At 42.8% G+C, this 15,000-nt stretch overlaps 2 protein-coding genes across 3 annotated transcripts in view; one reads left to right on the plus strand and one right to left on the minus strand.

Moving 5' to 3' along the window:
- hapstr1b (HUWE1 associated protein modifying stress responses b) overlaps positions 1-4,071 on the minus strand; it is a 17,101-nt gene extending 13,030 nt beyond the window's left edge. The window contains exons 1-2 of the mRNA XM_060860289.1: positions 3,684-4,071; positions 2,391-2,471 (exon numbers count right to left, since the gene is read on the minus strand). Coding sequence (XP_060716272.1) covers positions 2,391-2,471; positions 3,684-3,879 — 277 coding nt within the window. The 5' untranslated portion in view covers positions 3,880-4,071. The remainder of the gene's footprint in view (positions 1-2,390; positions 2,472-3,683) is intronic.
- A 2,723-nt stretch (positions 4,072-6,794) lies between these two features.
- abcg2b (ATP-binding cassette, sub-family G (WHITE), member 2b) overlaps positions 6,795-15,000 on the plus strand; it is a 9,086-nt gene continuing 880 nt past the window's right edge. The window contains exons 1-13 of one of the 2 annotated variants that reach the window (XM_060860143.1): positions 6,795-7,080; positions 7,636-7,695; positions 8,255-8,372; positions 8,455-8,610; positions 8,687-8,844; positions 8,929-9,080; positions 9,185-9,268; positions 9,444-9,586; positions 12,029-12,180; positions 14,075-14,164; positions 14,315-14,439; positions 14,680-14,834; positions 14,910-14,999. In XM_060860143.1, coding sequence (XP_060716126.1) covers positions 6,923-7,080; positions 7,636-7,695; positions 8,255-8,372; positions 8,455-8,610; positions 8,687-8,844; positions 8,929-9,080; positions 9,185-9,268; positions 9,444-9,586; positions 12,029-12,180; positions 14,075-14,164; positions 14,315-14,439; positions 14,680-14,834; positions 14,910-14,999 — 1,641 coding nt within the window. In that variant the 5' untranslated portion in view covers positions 6,795-6,922. The remainder of the gene's footprint in view (positions 7,081-7,635; positions 7,696-8,254; positions 8,373-8,454; positions 8,611-8,686; positions 8,845-8,928; positions 9,081-9,184; positions 9,269-9,443; positions 9,587-12,028; positions 12,181-14,074; positions 14,165-14,314; positions 14,440-14,679; positions 14,835-14,909; position 15,000) is intronic. The other variant, XM_060860142.1, reaches the window with a different exon arrangement.

A 15,000-nucleotide genomic window follows, 5' to 3' on the forward strand; every position in this document is an offset into this window, starting at 1 on the left:
ATGTCAGACGTTACATTACAAACCACGTGTACAACACACACACCCTCCACACACCCTCCACACACAATTCACCCCACATTCACCCCACATTCACCCCACATTCACTCACACTCCACATCCTCACCCACATCCCACTCCACTCACCCACTCCACTCACCCACTCTCTCCACACACTCCCTCCCCCACACACACCCACACCCCCCTCAACACACACACACACTCCCCCCTCAACACACACACACTCCCCTCTCAACACACACACACACACCCACCCTCCCTCAACACACACACCCACCCTCCCTCAACACACACACCCACCCTCCCTCAACACACACACACACACCCACCCTCCCTCAGCACACACACACACCCTCCCTCAACACACACACACACACACTCCCCCCTCAACACACACACCCCTCAACACACACACACACACCCCCTCCCTCAACACACACACACACACCCCCTCCCTCAACACACACACACCCTCCCTCAACACACACACACACACACCCTCACACCCTCCCTCAACACACACACACACTCCCTCCCTCAACACACACTCCCTCCCTCAACACACACTCCCTCCCTCAACACACACTCCCTCCCTCAACACACACACACACACACACACACTAACCCTAACACACACACACACACACACTAACCCTAACACACACACACACTCCCTCCCTCAACACACACACACACACTCCCTCCCTCCCTCAACACACACACTCCCTCAACACACACACACACACACACACACACACACACTAACCCTAACACACACACACACACACACTAACCCTAACACACACACACACTCCCTCCCTCAACACACACACACACACTCCCTCCCTCCCTCAACACACACACTCCCTCAACACACACACACACACACACTAACCCTAACACACACACACACACTAACCCTAACACACACACACTCCCTCCCTCCCTCAACACACACACACACTCCCTCCCTCCCTCAACACACACACACACACACACTCTCTCCCTCAACACACACACACACACACTCTCTCCCTCAACACACACACACACACACACACTCTCTCCCTCAACACACACACACACACACTCTCTCCCTCAACACACACACACACACACACACTCTCTCCCTCAACACACAAGCTGGATGAAAAGTTCACTGCATACACATCTGAAGTGTTCAGACGTTTCGGAGGCAAAAAAATTCAAAAGAATCATTCTGCACATTTGCATGAACTGGACTACTGTTATACAAATACATGACAAGCCAACGTCATACCACAAGAAGCACCGTTGCACGTGTGGGATGGGACACAACTCTTACATGACCGTGATTCTGCTGGATGAATCGAGAGCGCGTCTAATATACGTGTCAGACTGTCTGTTCCTATGGTTCGACTACGACGATGATGTTCTATAAAATACAGACATTGAACCATGCCATCAATCTGTGTAATATCAGTGTGTGGAGAAATTACCCTTGTTTAAACACTAAATGTTCACGGTAAAGAGAAGCTTTTCTTTAACGGTTCACCGTTGATGCTGTCAGTAGCTGTCCTGAAGGCTGTGTGTAAAACCCTTTACGCTACAGTTCTGTGATTCTTACAGAAACCATCAGCTGCTCTGGTTGGTTGCGCTGCAGCTCATCTGTCTGCTAAGAAGTTTACAATAACAGATTTTCTGTGGAAAGATTGCGGTGCTTTTGATAAATGTACAGCAAACCCACGTGAACAGCTGACGTGTTAACCGTTAGCCTCACTCAGACACGCCGATGGATTATGGTTCACTTTACAAACTCAAAACATTCGCCATGAAAAGGGACAGAACTCGAGGACAGCACATCAAGTGCTGCTTCTGAGACAAGAGATTACATATTCGACTTCTCTAACGTGTCTAAAGTGTAGAACTTATTTAAAGGTAAGACGTGTAGCAGTGTTTACTGCTACAGCTGTTCCCAGTGTTTTTGATTCTATTGTTTATAATAAAGACCATTCCCAGAAGACATGTAGGAATGAATTTCACTGTGACACACTTTTCCAAGCGCACCACCGGGTAGTTATGTGATGCCAGCTGATGTTCTGACAGTTTGAAACCCACCTGTCAATCATTTTAGATTCATATTCATTTGGCATTGTTACAGTTGACGTTTTCTGCTCATTGCATCAAAATCCACAAACATTTTCAGCAACAAAATTCAGACTCAGTCAAAACTGTCATTGTTTATCATCCAGTACGTGTCCCAGAACCACCTCTCGGCACGTGACCGAAGAAACCTTGTGACGCGTAGTTTGTCTTTACACGCACGTAGTCACGGTTTTGTCTCTTACACCATAAACACATCGGACACTGAACAGTTTTACAACACAACATACCTCTATACAGGTTGGTGACGGCAGTAGCAGCATTTTGAAAAGGGACCCACAGAGAAAGCCCCTGTTGCTGACATACTCGATCTGTAAGAAAAAGATAACGACAGGAAACCCTTTTACTTTCCCAGAAACATCATGTGTCATCATTTCCCCTGCCTGTTAACGTTAATGAGATAAATGTCCCCCAACTGAACAGATAGTGCACTAGATAGGGCTCATTAGTGTGTCATTATACTGTAGGGCACCTGTGTAAGGAGCAGTGTGTGTGAGGGGTTTGGACAGGATACACAAAGCTGTCAAAACCAAACAAAAGTTCACGTTGTTCACAATAAATGTGCACATTTACCAAGTAATAACAATAAAACTGTAAATCTGATACAATCTGATATCCAGGAGGAAGACGCCATTTTGTTGGGAGTAGGTTTAGTTTTGATCAGATTTCGCCTCGTGTAAACAGGACAGTGAGCCAACACAAGTTCACATGGACGGATTAACACTCAGTGAGGGAGCAATGATCCTAAAAGTAGCCCATTTACCCCTGAAGAGGAGCAGAACAGATAGTGAGCAGCGTCCTGGAGCTGCACGGAATCACAAGCACAACAACTCAGCTGGCTGCCTATAAACCTTCCTTCGCCATTTTGTGTCTTAGCATTTTTTTAACCCAACGCTTCATTGGCATGAGGTGGATTTCTGTTAAAAAAAATACAGCCATTAGTGTTTGGTGTTTGTGTTCCAGCTCGCAGTAAATGGAAGGCGACGTGAACACAGAGGCTTGGAGCTGTAAACCGTGTGAAGTTATTTTCCCCCTCAGGAACTCCTCCCAGGACTTCGCCATTTTGTTTCACCAAATCATAGGCGTCAGAAAAAAAACAAACAAAAACCCTTTCGGTTGTTACGTGTTTTGTTTACGCGACTATCGAAATGTAGATTTAACAAATAAAAAAGTAAAAAACGTATAAGTCAGAGTTCGCTAATAACGAGCCGCCTAATTAGTGACGGTGTTAGCATACAGCTAGCTAACCTGAGGTAACACGCTAGGTTTTATATCGACTAGCTAAAGCGACCTTCAGTGTGGATACAGTGGGAAATAAACCCGTAACGCCGTCACGAACAGATCCGAGCGCAATGTCTGGGTCATTAAGCGGTCATAAAGCAGCTTTGTCTCGGCGTCTTGTAGGAAGTTACCCAGGCAGGCTAGCCGAGCCTGGTGCCCTTTGTTTAGCTAGCAGGCTAACTCGCTTAGCATAGCATAGCATAGCTTAGCATGTACAGATCAGCTACTTATGTGTGCCGGACCTTTATAAAGCTGCGCGACCGCCGTGGCTGAGTTCTGGAAGAGATGCCACAGCTTCTGCCGGCTCTGCTCCGGCTCCTCCTCGCTCGGCTCGTCCTGCTCGGCCTCAGCCAGACACTGCCGCTCCCATTTGGAGAACCAGTGCTCGGGTCCGTGCTCCTGGATCTCCGCCTCGCCCTCCTCCTTCTTCTCCTCCATAATTATTCACCGACTTTTGTGTTATAAGTCAGCTAACACGTTACTGTTCACTCCGAGCTGAATAACCGAATCCCGCCTGATCCACAGCTGCTAGCTTTTTTTCCCCGTCAGACCTCCGACTGCATGGCGCATGAACTCCACCGGCTGACAAAACAAAACGGCGAGACGAGCGCTCATGAAAACAAGTTCCACTCTAAACCCCGCCTTATTGTGTCTCAACACCGCTGCGATTCGCTCAGATTCACCACATAAACACGCACAAGTCCCGCCTTTAACTGCGTGTCTCGGGTCTCATTCGCCAACATACGGTTACAGGCGTGGAATCCAGGAAACCGTGCGGCTTCACATCCGGACACTGAGCCGCAGATCCCACTGTGATTCGTCAGGAACCCGATGTGGGCGGGGCGAATCACAGCGCTGATAGATCCTTAAGCCACACCCACTAGTGATCTAGTGTTAGACACGACTGACGTTATAAACTTCTTGTGTATATAAAAAGAGAAAATGTTGAACAATGTTGATCTGTCTATCAGTGTCTATGTCACCAAAGGCAAGACAAATAATAACATTAGTTTAGATTAAACTTTATCGTCATTGTGCAAATTACACGGACAAAGCCAATGAAATGCAGTGAGAATCTAAGCAGAAGTTCATAGCAGTATACAGTATATATATATATATATATATATATATATATATATATATATATATATAGTTGCATTCAGAAATATTCAACCCCCAAAGAGTTTTAAGGATTTATTAATAAAATTCTTTTCAAAGTGCAGGATTCTGCTTGGGGGGGCATGGTGGCTTAGTGGTTAGCACTAAGCCAGGGTTGTGGGTTCAATTCCCACCTCCACCTTGTGTGTGTGGAGTTTGCATGTTCTCCCCGTGCCTCAGGGGTTTCCTCCGGGTACTCCGGTTTCCTCCCCCGGTCCAAAGACATGCATGGTAGGTTGATTGGCATCTCTGGAAAATTGTCCGTAGTGTGTGAGTGCGTGAGTGAATGAGAGTGTGTGTGTGTGTGTGTGCCCTGTGATGGGTTGGCACTCCGTCCAGGGTGTATCCTGCCTTGATGCCCGATGACGCCTGAGATAGGCACAGGCTCCCCGTGACCAGAGGTAGTTCGGATAAGCGGTAGAAAATGTGAGAGTATTGTATGTATGATGTATGATGATCATACATACAATGATGTATTGTTGTATTGTAATACAATGATGATGTATTGTATGAAAATGTATGATGTAGTATTTGTGTGTAACGGTATATTTTGTTAAGATAGCCATGTCACAATTATTCAACCCCTATATAATATTGTTATTTTTAAAGCTTTCTGACAGTGTTTATGGCCTGAAGTGGAGCTGAAACAACATTAAGACCTTTGGGAACTCTATAACGATCCTTCATTTGCTTCGGCTGTGATGCGTATATAAACCCCAACCATCAAGGTGTTCAAGGTGAGTTGCGATCATGGGAAAGACAAAGGAGCTTCCACTAAAGCTGAGAAAGGAGATTATTTCATCACATCTGAAGGGCCTTGGGTATAAGAAGATTTACAAAATATTTAACATTCCAAGAGACACCATTGGGAGAATATTAAGGAAGTTTAAAACTTATGGAACAGCTGCAAACCTTCCTGGCCGTGGAAGAAAGCCCACAATTTCATCAAGAGCCCTTAGCAACTTAGTCAGGACAGCTAAGAAAAACCCTCATGTGACTGCAAGAAAGCTACAGGATGACCTGATGAGAGCTGGTACAAGTGCTTCAGTGGCAACTATAAGACGTGCACTGAATAATCAAGGACTTCATGGCCAGACCCCAAGACGCACTCCACTCTTGACCTCAAGGAACATCAGGAGTCGACTAGAATATGCCAGGAGGAATTTGGATAAAACTACAGAGTTCTGGGAGACAGTTCTATGGACTGATGAAACCAAACTGGAACTTTTTGGACATACAGTATGGACCAGCGGTACATCTGGCGTGCAAAAGGTCAGGCTTATGACCAAAACAATACCATCCCCACGGTCAGGCACCGGAGGTGGGTCATTGATGTTGTGGGGCTGTTTTTCTGTGGCAGGAACTGGCAATCTTGATCGTGTACCTGGCATCATGGATTCCCAGAAATACCAGGTCATTTTAAAGAAGAACGTGATGCCTTCTGTTGACAAATTAAACCTTGGTGATCATTGGATCTTCCAGCAAGACAATGATACCAAGCACACCTCCAAATCAACTAATGCTTGGTTGGGGAAAAGATGCTGGAGCGTCCTGGAGTGGCCTTCTCAATCACCAGATTTAAATCCAATTGAAAATCTTTGGTGGGATCTCCAAGCGAGAGGTCTAAGAAGCTTGTCAACACTTATCGAAACCGTTTGTTAGAAGTTGAATATTTCTGATTGCAACTGTATATAGTGATATATGACGAGGAGGAGGAGTGGATGATGCCATCACTGAACTTCTCACCAAATACAGAATGCCACTGAGTTACTTCTCAAAAACGTATCAAACACATTTAGGTCTTTTGTTGTGTATATTATCACACTGCTGTTTACGTGGCACATTATGTCTCAGTGATACTATAGAAATTTATGATAACGATAATAGCCAGAACTATTACCAGAGCTGCTGTTATATAAAATGAATCCATGACGTTTGACCAACAATGAGCTGAGAATCCAGCCATCAAACATCAGCAAGCTAGAAGACGACACTGCAGTTTTATTGGACTACAGAATAATGATTACAAAATCTCTGCTTCGTCGCACGACCCAGACGCCGATCCTGACGCTGACCTCTGATGTCTAAACATAACTTCTGTCTCAGTCGTATTACAAAGTTCAGGCTTTATCTCCTCCTGTGTGATTTTTTTTATATTACACATCCTTATTAAACAGTATGTAATACAGACATACTGTATGAGGACTTTGACCAGTTCACGCAGAAGTCAGCGGCTTTAGTTGACATCTGATTTGATTTGGAAATCTCTCTGAATTACATCTTGTTCTCTACGTCCTCTGTTTTTCTTTTTTTTCTCCACACGATGGATCTGTCATCTCTGAGAGAGCGTGCAGGCGAAAAAGAAATCGTAAAAGTCCCGGGACCGACTTTGACCTTCCAGAACATCTCTTATGTTGTGAGAGAGAGCCGGGGGCCTTGCCGTAAGAGAGCACCTGAGAGAGAGATCCTGAAAGATGTCAGGTCAGTGCTAACAGCACCAGGATGATGCTTACAGGATCAGCTTTTTTGTCTATCATAAGTGGTTTAAGTAGTTTATAAATTCCAGTTTAGATCACACCCTTTTTCCATTTTAAATCCAGATTAAATTCAGATTAAATCCAGATACTAATATTTGTTACCGGGGGCAATTTATAAATTTTCTTATTGTCACCCATAAATGAGTAAGAAAGACAAAATATCTTGCAGCCTACTGAAAGTGGAAAGAGCAGATAAATAGGCTGCTGTAATACACACATACACACACACACACACACACACACACACACACACACACACACACACACACACACCGGTGTAAACAATCACTCATTACCGGCTCGTTCACTGCCTTTTAAATGGAGCTTTATATTTCAGTAGTGCTTTGTAGGGGCATAAATGTTTGCTCATTTCCAGTGTATTAACATCATAAAGCAAAACACATTGCAGGAATAACAGTTGCGAAGAGCATGAGGTTGTTCAATCACCAGGGTTCGACTGTCACGCTCCGATTATTTGTTCACTGCTGCTTTATTTTAGTGGCATCATGAAGACGGGACTGAACGCCATCATGGGTGCGACAGGGAGCGGAAAAACCTCGTAAGTTTAAAGTTCTTTATTACTCCTGTGTTTATGCACTTAACATCAAGAAGACGTTGTAGCAAAAAATAAAGTTCCTGAACATATACCAGGGTTTGATTCTGAGCATACAAAGACATTCATGTCGCTCGTTAAAGGCATTATTTAAAAAAGGAATGAATTTGGAACAGCAAAGAAAGCCTTCCACCGACCACCAGAAGTCTGATGATTATAACCCTGTCAGTCTGGAGCCTAAGGGTTATTTTGAATACGATGCTACCACCACCACCATGCTTCAGTCAGTCAGGTTTCCACCAAATGCAGGGCTTTACAATAAAACTCCAAAATGATTTAGAACATTTTCTTCTAATGAAATCCTTTTTACAACGTCTCCAACACGTCTATGTATGTGAAATGTTTATCCAGTCCCAAAAGTCCCAAAAGTTCAACTACGTATTCATGACACTGTCATTTAGACACTGTCAAACTTCATTTGTTCTACTTTTAGTTAAACTCTTTTTGACACAAACAGACCATAGGGCTTAAACGTGTGTGTGTGTGTGTGTGTGTGTGTGTGTAGGCTTTTAGATGTGATCGCGGGCAGGAAGGATCCTCGTGGTTTGCGTTCAGGTCAGGTCTTGGTGGATAATAAAGTCGTGACTTCTGAACTACGTCTCATCTCAGCTTACGTTGTTCAGGTTGGTGAGATCTGAATCCCACTGCAGCACCTAACACAACAGGGATGCTTAAACATGCTATCGATGTCTCCTTGTGTATTAGGACGACATTCTGATGGGAACCCTGTCCGTGAGAGAGAACCTGATGTTCTCCGGACTCTTGCGCTTTCCACGCCATCAGTACACTACTGCTGAGATAAAGAAGAAAGTGGTGAGCGTTATCGGAGAACTGGGCCTGCAGGACTGCGCAGACACCAAGGTAAAATCCGCACACTGTCTCCTTTAGCATAGCGTGCGTCCACTCAGTGCACGTCTGTTTTTTCTCTCGTTGTTAGATCGGGACTGAGTTTCTGAGAGGTGTTTCTGGTGGAGAGAGAAAGCGCTGCAGCATAGGAATGGAGCTCATGACGTGTCCGACGCTCCTGTTCCTGGACGAGCCGACCAGCGGACTCGACTCCAACACAGCCAACAGCATCATAGCTCTGCTGCACAGGTAGCAAAAACATCGTTCATAGAGAAACATCTTGAACTTGTCACATACATACACATGTATACCATCCGTCTCTCCTTCATCCAGACTGTCCCGGAGCGGCACCACCATCATTTTCTCCATCCACCAGCCGCGTTATTCCATCTTTAGACTGTTCGACCACCTGACTCTGATGTACAAAGGAGAATGTGTCTACACCGGTCCTGCTAATGATGCTGTTCGCTACTTTAATGACATAGGTAAATGTCACACACACACACACACACACACACACACACACACACACACACACACACACACACTCTGTAACCTTCAACACAAGGCTATGTTTATATTCTGTTAGGCTATGAGTGTGAGCCTTTCAACAATCCTGCAGATTTCTTCCTGGACATCACAAACGGAGAAGTTTCCCCTTCAGTGATAACAGGTAAAATATCACTTTTTAGAGTAGACTTTCCTCCCATTGATCTGTTAAGCATAATGTTTCTGCTTTCCTGTCTAACTCATGAATGATTCAGTCCTCTGAATGATTTATTTTGCACTTTTTGCCATGTTTGTGTGTGTGTGTGTGTGTGTGTGTGTGTGTGTGTGTTTTGGAATAGATAAATCACTGGCAGAGCTTTATAGAAATACCAGGGATTTTGCTGAACTCACAGAGGAACTGAAACAAATCACCGTCCAGTCAGATTATATAACCACATCGAAAAGATCAACCCCATCTTATGTGACACCGTTCCTCTATCAGGTGTGTGTGTGTCTTCATGTATGTATGTATATATGTATATATATAAAATGTACTCACTTTTATGGCCAGCGGTTTAGACATTAATGGGGACAGCAAATGTACACTGTTATACAAGCTGAACACTCGCTACTTTACATTAGAGCACAGAGTCATTCCTTCAGTGTTCATTCACTCACTCACTCATCTTCTACCGCTTATCCGAACTACCTCGGGTCACGGGGAGCCTGTGCCTATCTCAGGCGTCATCGGGCATCAAGGCAGGATACACCCTGGACGGAGTGCCAACCCATCACAGGGCACACACACACACACTCTCATTCACTCACACACTCACACACTACGGACAATTTTCCAGAGATACCAATCAACCTACCATGCATGTCTTTGGACCGGGGGAGGAAACCGGAGTACCCGGAGGAAACCCCCGAGGCACGGGGAGAACATGCAAACTCCACACACACAAGGAGGAGGCGGGAATCGAACCCCCAACCCTGGAGGTGTGAGGCCAACGTGCTAACCACTAAGACACTGTGACCCCCTCCTTCAGTGTTGTCACATGAAAATATAATAAAATATTTACATAAATGCGAGGGAGGGGTGTACTTACTTTTTGTCAGATACTGTTATATATGTGTGTGTTTATGTACACACACACACACGCAAAAGTTTAGGCACCCCTGACAATTTCCATGATTTTCATGTATAAATATTTGGGTGTTTTATCAGCATATTTCATTTTGATCTATTAAATAACTGAAGGACACTAAAGTAATATTTCAGTAGTGACATGAGGTTTATTGGATTAACAGAAAATGTGCAATATGCATCAAAACTAAATTAGACAGGTGCATAAATTTGGGCACCCCAACAGAAATCACCTTGATATTTAGTAGAGTCTCCTTTAGCAGTAATAACAGCCTCTAGACGCTTCCTATAGCCTGTAATGAGTGTCTGGATTCTGGATGAATGTATTTTGGACCGTTCCTCCTTACAGAACATCTCTAGTTCAGTTAGGTTTGATGGTTGCCGAGCTGGACAGCCTCACATCACCACACAGATGTTCAGTGATGTTCAGGTCTGGGGACTGGGATGGCAGAACATTCCAGAACATTGTACTTGTTCCTCTGTATAAATGCCCCAGTAGATTTTGAGCAGTGTTTTGGGTCGTTGTCTTGTTGAAATATCCAGCCCCGGGGTAACTTCAACTTTGTGACTGATTCCTCAACATTATTCTCAAGAATCTGCTGATATTGACTGAATCCATGCGACCCTCAACTTTACCCAGATTCCCAGTACCGGCACTGGTCACACAGCCCCACAGCATGATGGAACCTCCACCTAATTTTACTGTGGGTAGCAAGTGTTTTTGTTGGAATGGTGTGTTCTTTTGCCCCCATGCATAATGCCCCTTGTTATGACCAAATAACTCAACCTTTGTGTCATCACTCCACAGCAACTTATTCCAAATCTGCGTTTGCAGACCTCGAGCGACTCCGTTTGTGGTGTGTGTGCAGGAAAGGGTTCTTTCACATCACTCTCCCGTACAGCTTCACCTTGTGCAAAGCGTGCTGAATTGTTGAACGATGCACATTGACACCATCTGCAGCAGGTTGATGTAGGTCTTTGGAGGTGGTCTGTGGGCTGTTTTTGACCTTCTCACCATCCTTCACCTCTCCAATATTTTACGTGACCTGCCACTTCTGGCCTTAACAAGAACTGTGCCCGTGGTCTTCCATTTCCTCACTATGTTCCTCACAGTGGACGCTGACAGCTTATAACTCTGCCATAACTTTTTGTAACCTTCCCTTAAACCGTAATGTTGAACAATCTTTGTTTTCAGGTCATTTGAGAGCTGTTTTCAGGCCTCCATGTTGTCACTCTTCAGAGGAGAGTCAAAGAGAACAACAACTTGCAATTGACATTAAATCCCTTTTCTCATGATCAGATGAACCTCTCTATGAAGATCAAGGCTTAATGAGCCACCAAACCAATTGTGTGTTCCAATTAATCAGTGCTAAGTAGTTACAGGTATTCAAATCAACAAAATGACAAGGGTGCACAAATTTATGCACCTGTCTAATTCAGTTTTGATGCATATTGCTGTTAATCCAATAAACCTCATTTTACTACTGAAATATTACTTTAGTGTCCTTCAGTTATTTGAGAGATCAAAATGAAATAGGTGATAAAACACCCAAATATTTATTCATGGAAATTGTCAGGGGTGCCTAAACTTTTGCATACAACTGTTTATGTGTATATACAGTATATATATATATATATATATATATATATATATATATATATATATATATATATATATATATATATATATATATATATATACATATATATATATATATATATATATATATACATACATACATACATATGTATGTGTGTGTGTGTATGTGTGTGTGTGTGTGTGTGTGTGTTAAACAGTTAAACATGGTGTCCAGGAGAACGGCTCTGAACTTGTTGAGGAATCCTCAGACCTCCTATGCACAGACGGCTCTGAACATCCTGTTTGGATTGATGGTGGGACTCATTTACTTTCAGATGCCTCACACGTTACCCGAGGGCCTGCAGAACAGGTACACGTCCATCTTTCTTTCCATCTGCCCATCTTTCCCTCTAATCCTATCTATCCTTCAATCTGAGGAATATTTCAGACTGTAGCTAAACAAATCAGTAGATCTATAATAATGAGTAGATCTGTTATAATAGATAAAATAATGTGATGACAAATAAACAAATATCTAAATAATACAGTGTGTGTGTGTGTGTGTGTGTGTGTGTGTGTGTATTCAATTCAATTCAAGTTTATTTGTATGGCGCTTTTTACAATGGACATTGTCTCAAAGCAGCTTTACAGAACATAAACATAGAACAGAAGATCAACATAAGGAGTAATATAAAGAATTAATATAATAAAAATTCAAAATATATATAGTTCACAGTGTGTATGTGTGTATGTGTGTATGTGTGTGTGTATGTATGTATGTATGTATGTATGTATGTATGTATGTATGTATGTATGTGTGTATGTATGTATGTGTGTATGTATGTATGTATGTGTGTATGTATGTATGTATGTATGTATGTATGTATATGTATTTATCCCCAATGAACAAGTCTGAGGTGACTCAGGTGACTGTGGGGAGGAAAAACACCCTTAGATGGTAAGGAAACCTCAAAAGAAACCTTGAGAGGAACCAGACTCAAAGGGGAACCTCATCCTCATCTGGGTGACACTGGGGGTGTGATTATAAATATACAGTCAAACAAATGCTGTATTGGTGTAAAAGATCACATGGAGTTCACATCTCCTCTTTAGTATCACAGAGTCTAACTGGAGCTGGTAGATCTGTAGATGTCTCAGGATCCTCACAGAGTCGCCCTCATCTCAGTGGAGGTCCGAGATCTTCATCGCACAGAAGAGGATCGGAGCTGGTACAATGTCTGGGTGTCTCGGGATGGTAGAAAGAGAGAAGCAGTGGAGAGGGATTAACATATCTGCTGTTCATAAAAATGTGCAAGTCAGATGTAATAGAGCACAATATTATGGGATGTATTATGTGTACGTCTGACTAAAGAGATGAGTTTTTAATCTACATTTAAACTGTGAAAGTGTGTCTGAGCCCCGAACACTATCAGGAAGACTATTATAGAGTTTGGGAGCTAAATAAGAAAACGCTCTACCACCTTTAGTAGACTTAGATATTCTGGGAACTACCAGAAGTCCTGAGTTTTGTGATCTCAGAGAGCGTGAAGGATTGTAACGTGTTAGAAGACTAGTTAGATACATGGGAGCTAAACCATTAAGAGCCTTGTACGTAAGTAGCAGCAGTTTGTAATCGATTCTAAACTTAACAGGTAGCCAGTGTAGAGATGATAAAATTGGGGTTATATGGTCATACTTTCTTGTCCTAGTGAGAACTCTGGCAGCTGCATTTTGGACTAACTGTAGCCTATTTATTAAAGATGCAGGACAACCACCTAGTAATGCATTACAATAGTCCAGTCTAGAGGTCATGAAAGCATGAACTAGCTTCTCAGCATCAGATACAGACAGGATGTTTCTCAGCTTGGCAATATTTCTAAGGTGAAGAAGGCTGTGTTTGTAATATGGTGATATGATTTTAAAGACAAGTTACTGTCTAATAAACACCAGGTCTTTCACTGTCGAGCTACTAGTAACAGTACATCCCTCTAATTGGGAGGTAAAGTGTGAGAGTTTCTGTGTAGAAAATTACAGCTCATCCAGTCTTATATCTCTTTAAGGCACTGAGTTAATTTGGACACTTTAGTTTTTCATCTGGTTTTGATGAGATATATAACTGTGTCTTCACTTCAGCAGTGGAAACTAATCCCATGTCTTCTAATAATGTTCCCTAATGGAAGCATGTATATCGAGAAAATATATCATCGGTATCATCATCAGTATATCATCAGTATATTGTGTGTATGTGTGTGTGTTAATTTCAGAACTGGAGCGTTCTTCTTCCTCATCATCAATATGGTGTTTGCGAACCTGTCAGCAGTGGAGCTCTTTATTAATGAGAGAGTGCTGTTTGTGTGAGTGTGTGATATTTTAACCACTGATTACAGGTATTTTTCTCCAACTTAGTTTCTAGAAATCACCCCGTGTGTGTGTGTGTGTGTGTGTGTGTGTGTGTGTGTGTGTGTGTGTGTGTGTGTGTGTGTGTGTGTGTGATATATTCACAGGCATGAGAACTCGAGCGGTTATTACCGAACCTCTGTGTACTTCCTGTCTAAAGTGTTTGTAGATTTAATACCAAACCGTCTGATTCCTATCTTTGTCTTCTCTGTGATCTCCTACTACATGATGGGTGAGTACAACAACATTATATACAGTATATATTTATATAAAATGTTATATAAATTATTACTTTATGGTATTCATTTTACTTACTACTGAACATTATTAATTATTTATTTACCTTTAATAAATTAAAATGAAATAATTTACATATTTTATAGCAGGTGGTCTTATATATATATATATATATACATATGAATATATGATACATTTTCCGTGTGTGTTTGTGTGTGTGTGTGTGTGTATTCAGGGCTGAAGCCAGCGTTTGTGGCGTTTCTGTGTTTTACACTGACCATGTCTCTGGTGAGTCTGGCGGCGGTCAGCCTGGCGTTCCTGGTCAGTGCCAGTGTGAGCTCCTTCGCCATGGCCAACGCTCTCATCGCATTGCCCTTTGTCTTTATGATGGTCAGTGTTTTTATTCACACAGCTCTGACCTTTGTAATACGGTAATTATAAGACTAAGATTTCCATCTTTCACAGGTATTCGGCGGCTTCCTGGTGAATCTCAACTCCATGCTGAGCTGGTTGTCCTGGCTCAAGTGGATCAGTATCTTCCGATACGGACTGAATG

This window comes from Tachysurus vachellii, chromosome 24, assembly GCF_030014155.1.
Source record: "Tachysurus vachellii isolate PV-2020 chromosome 24, HZAU_Pvac_v1, whole genome shotgun sequence".
Taxonomy (NCBI): Eukaryota; Metazoa; Chordata; class Actinopteri; order Siluriformes; family Bagridae; genus Tachysurus; species Tachysurus vachellii.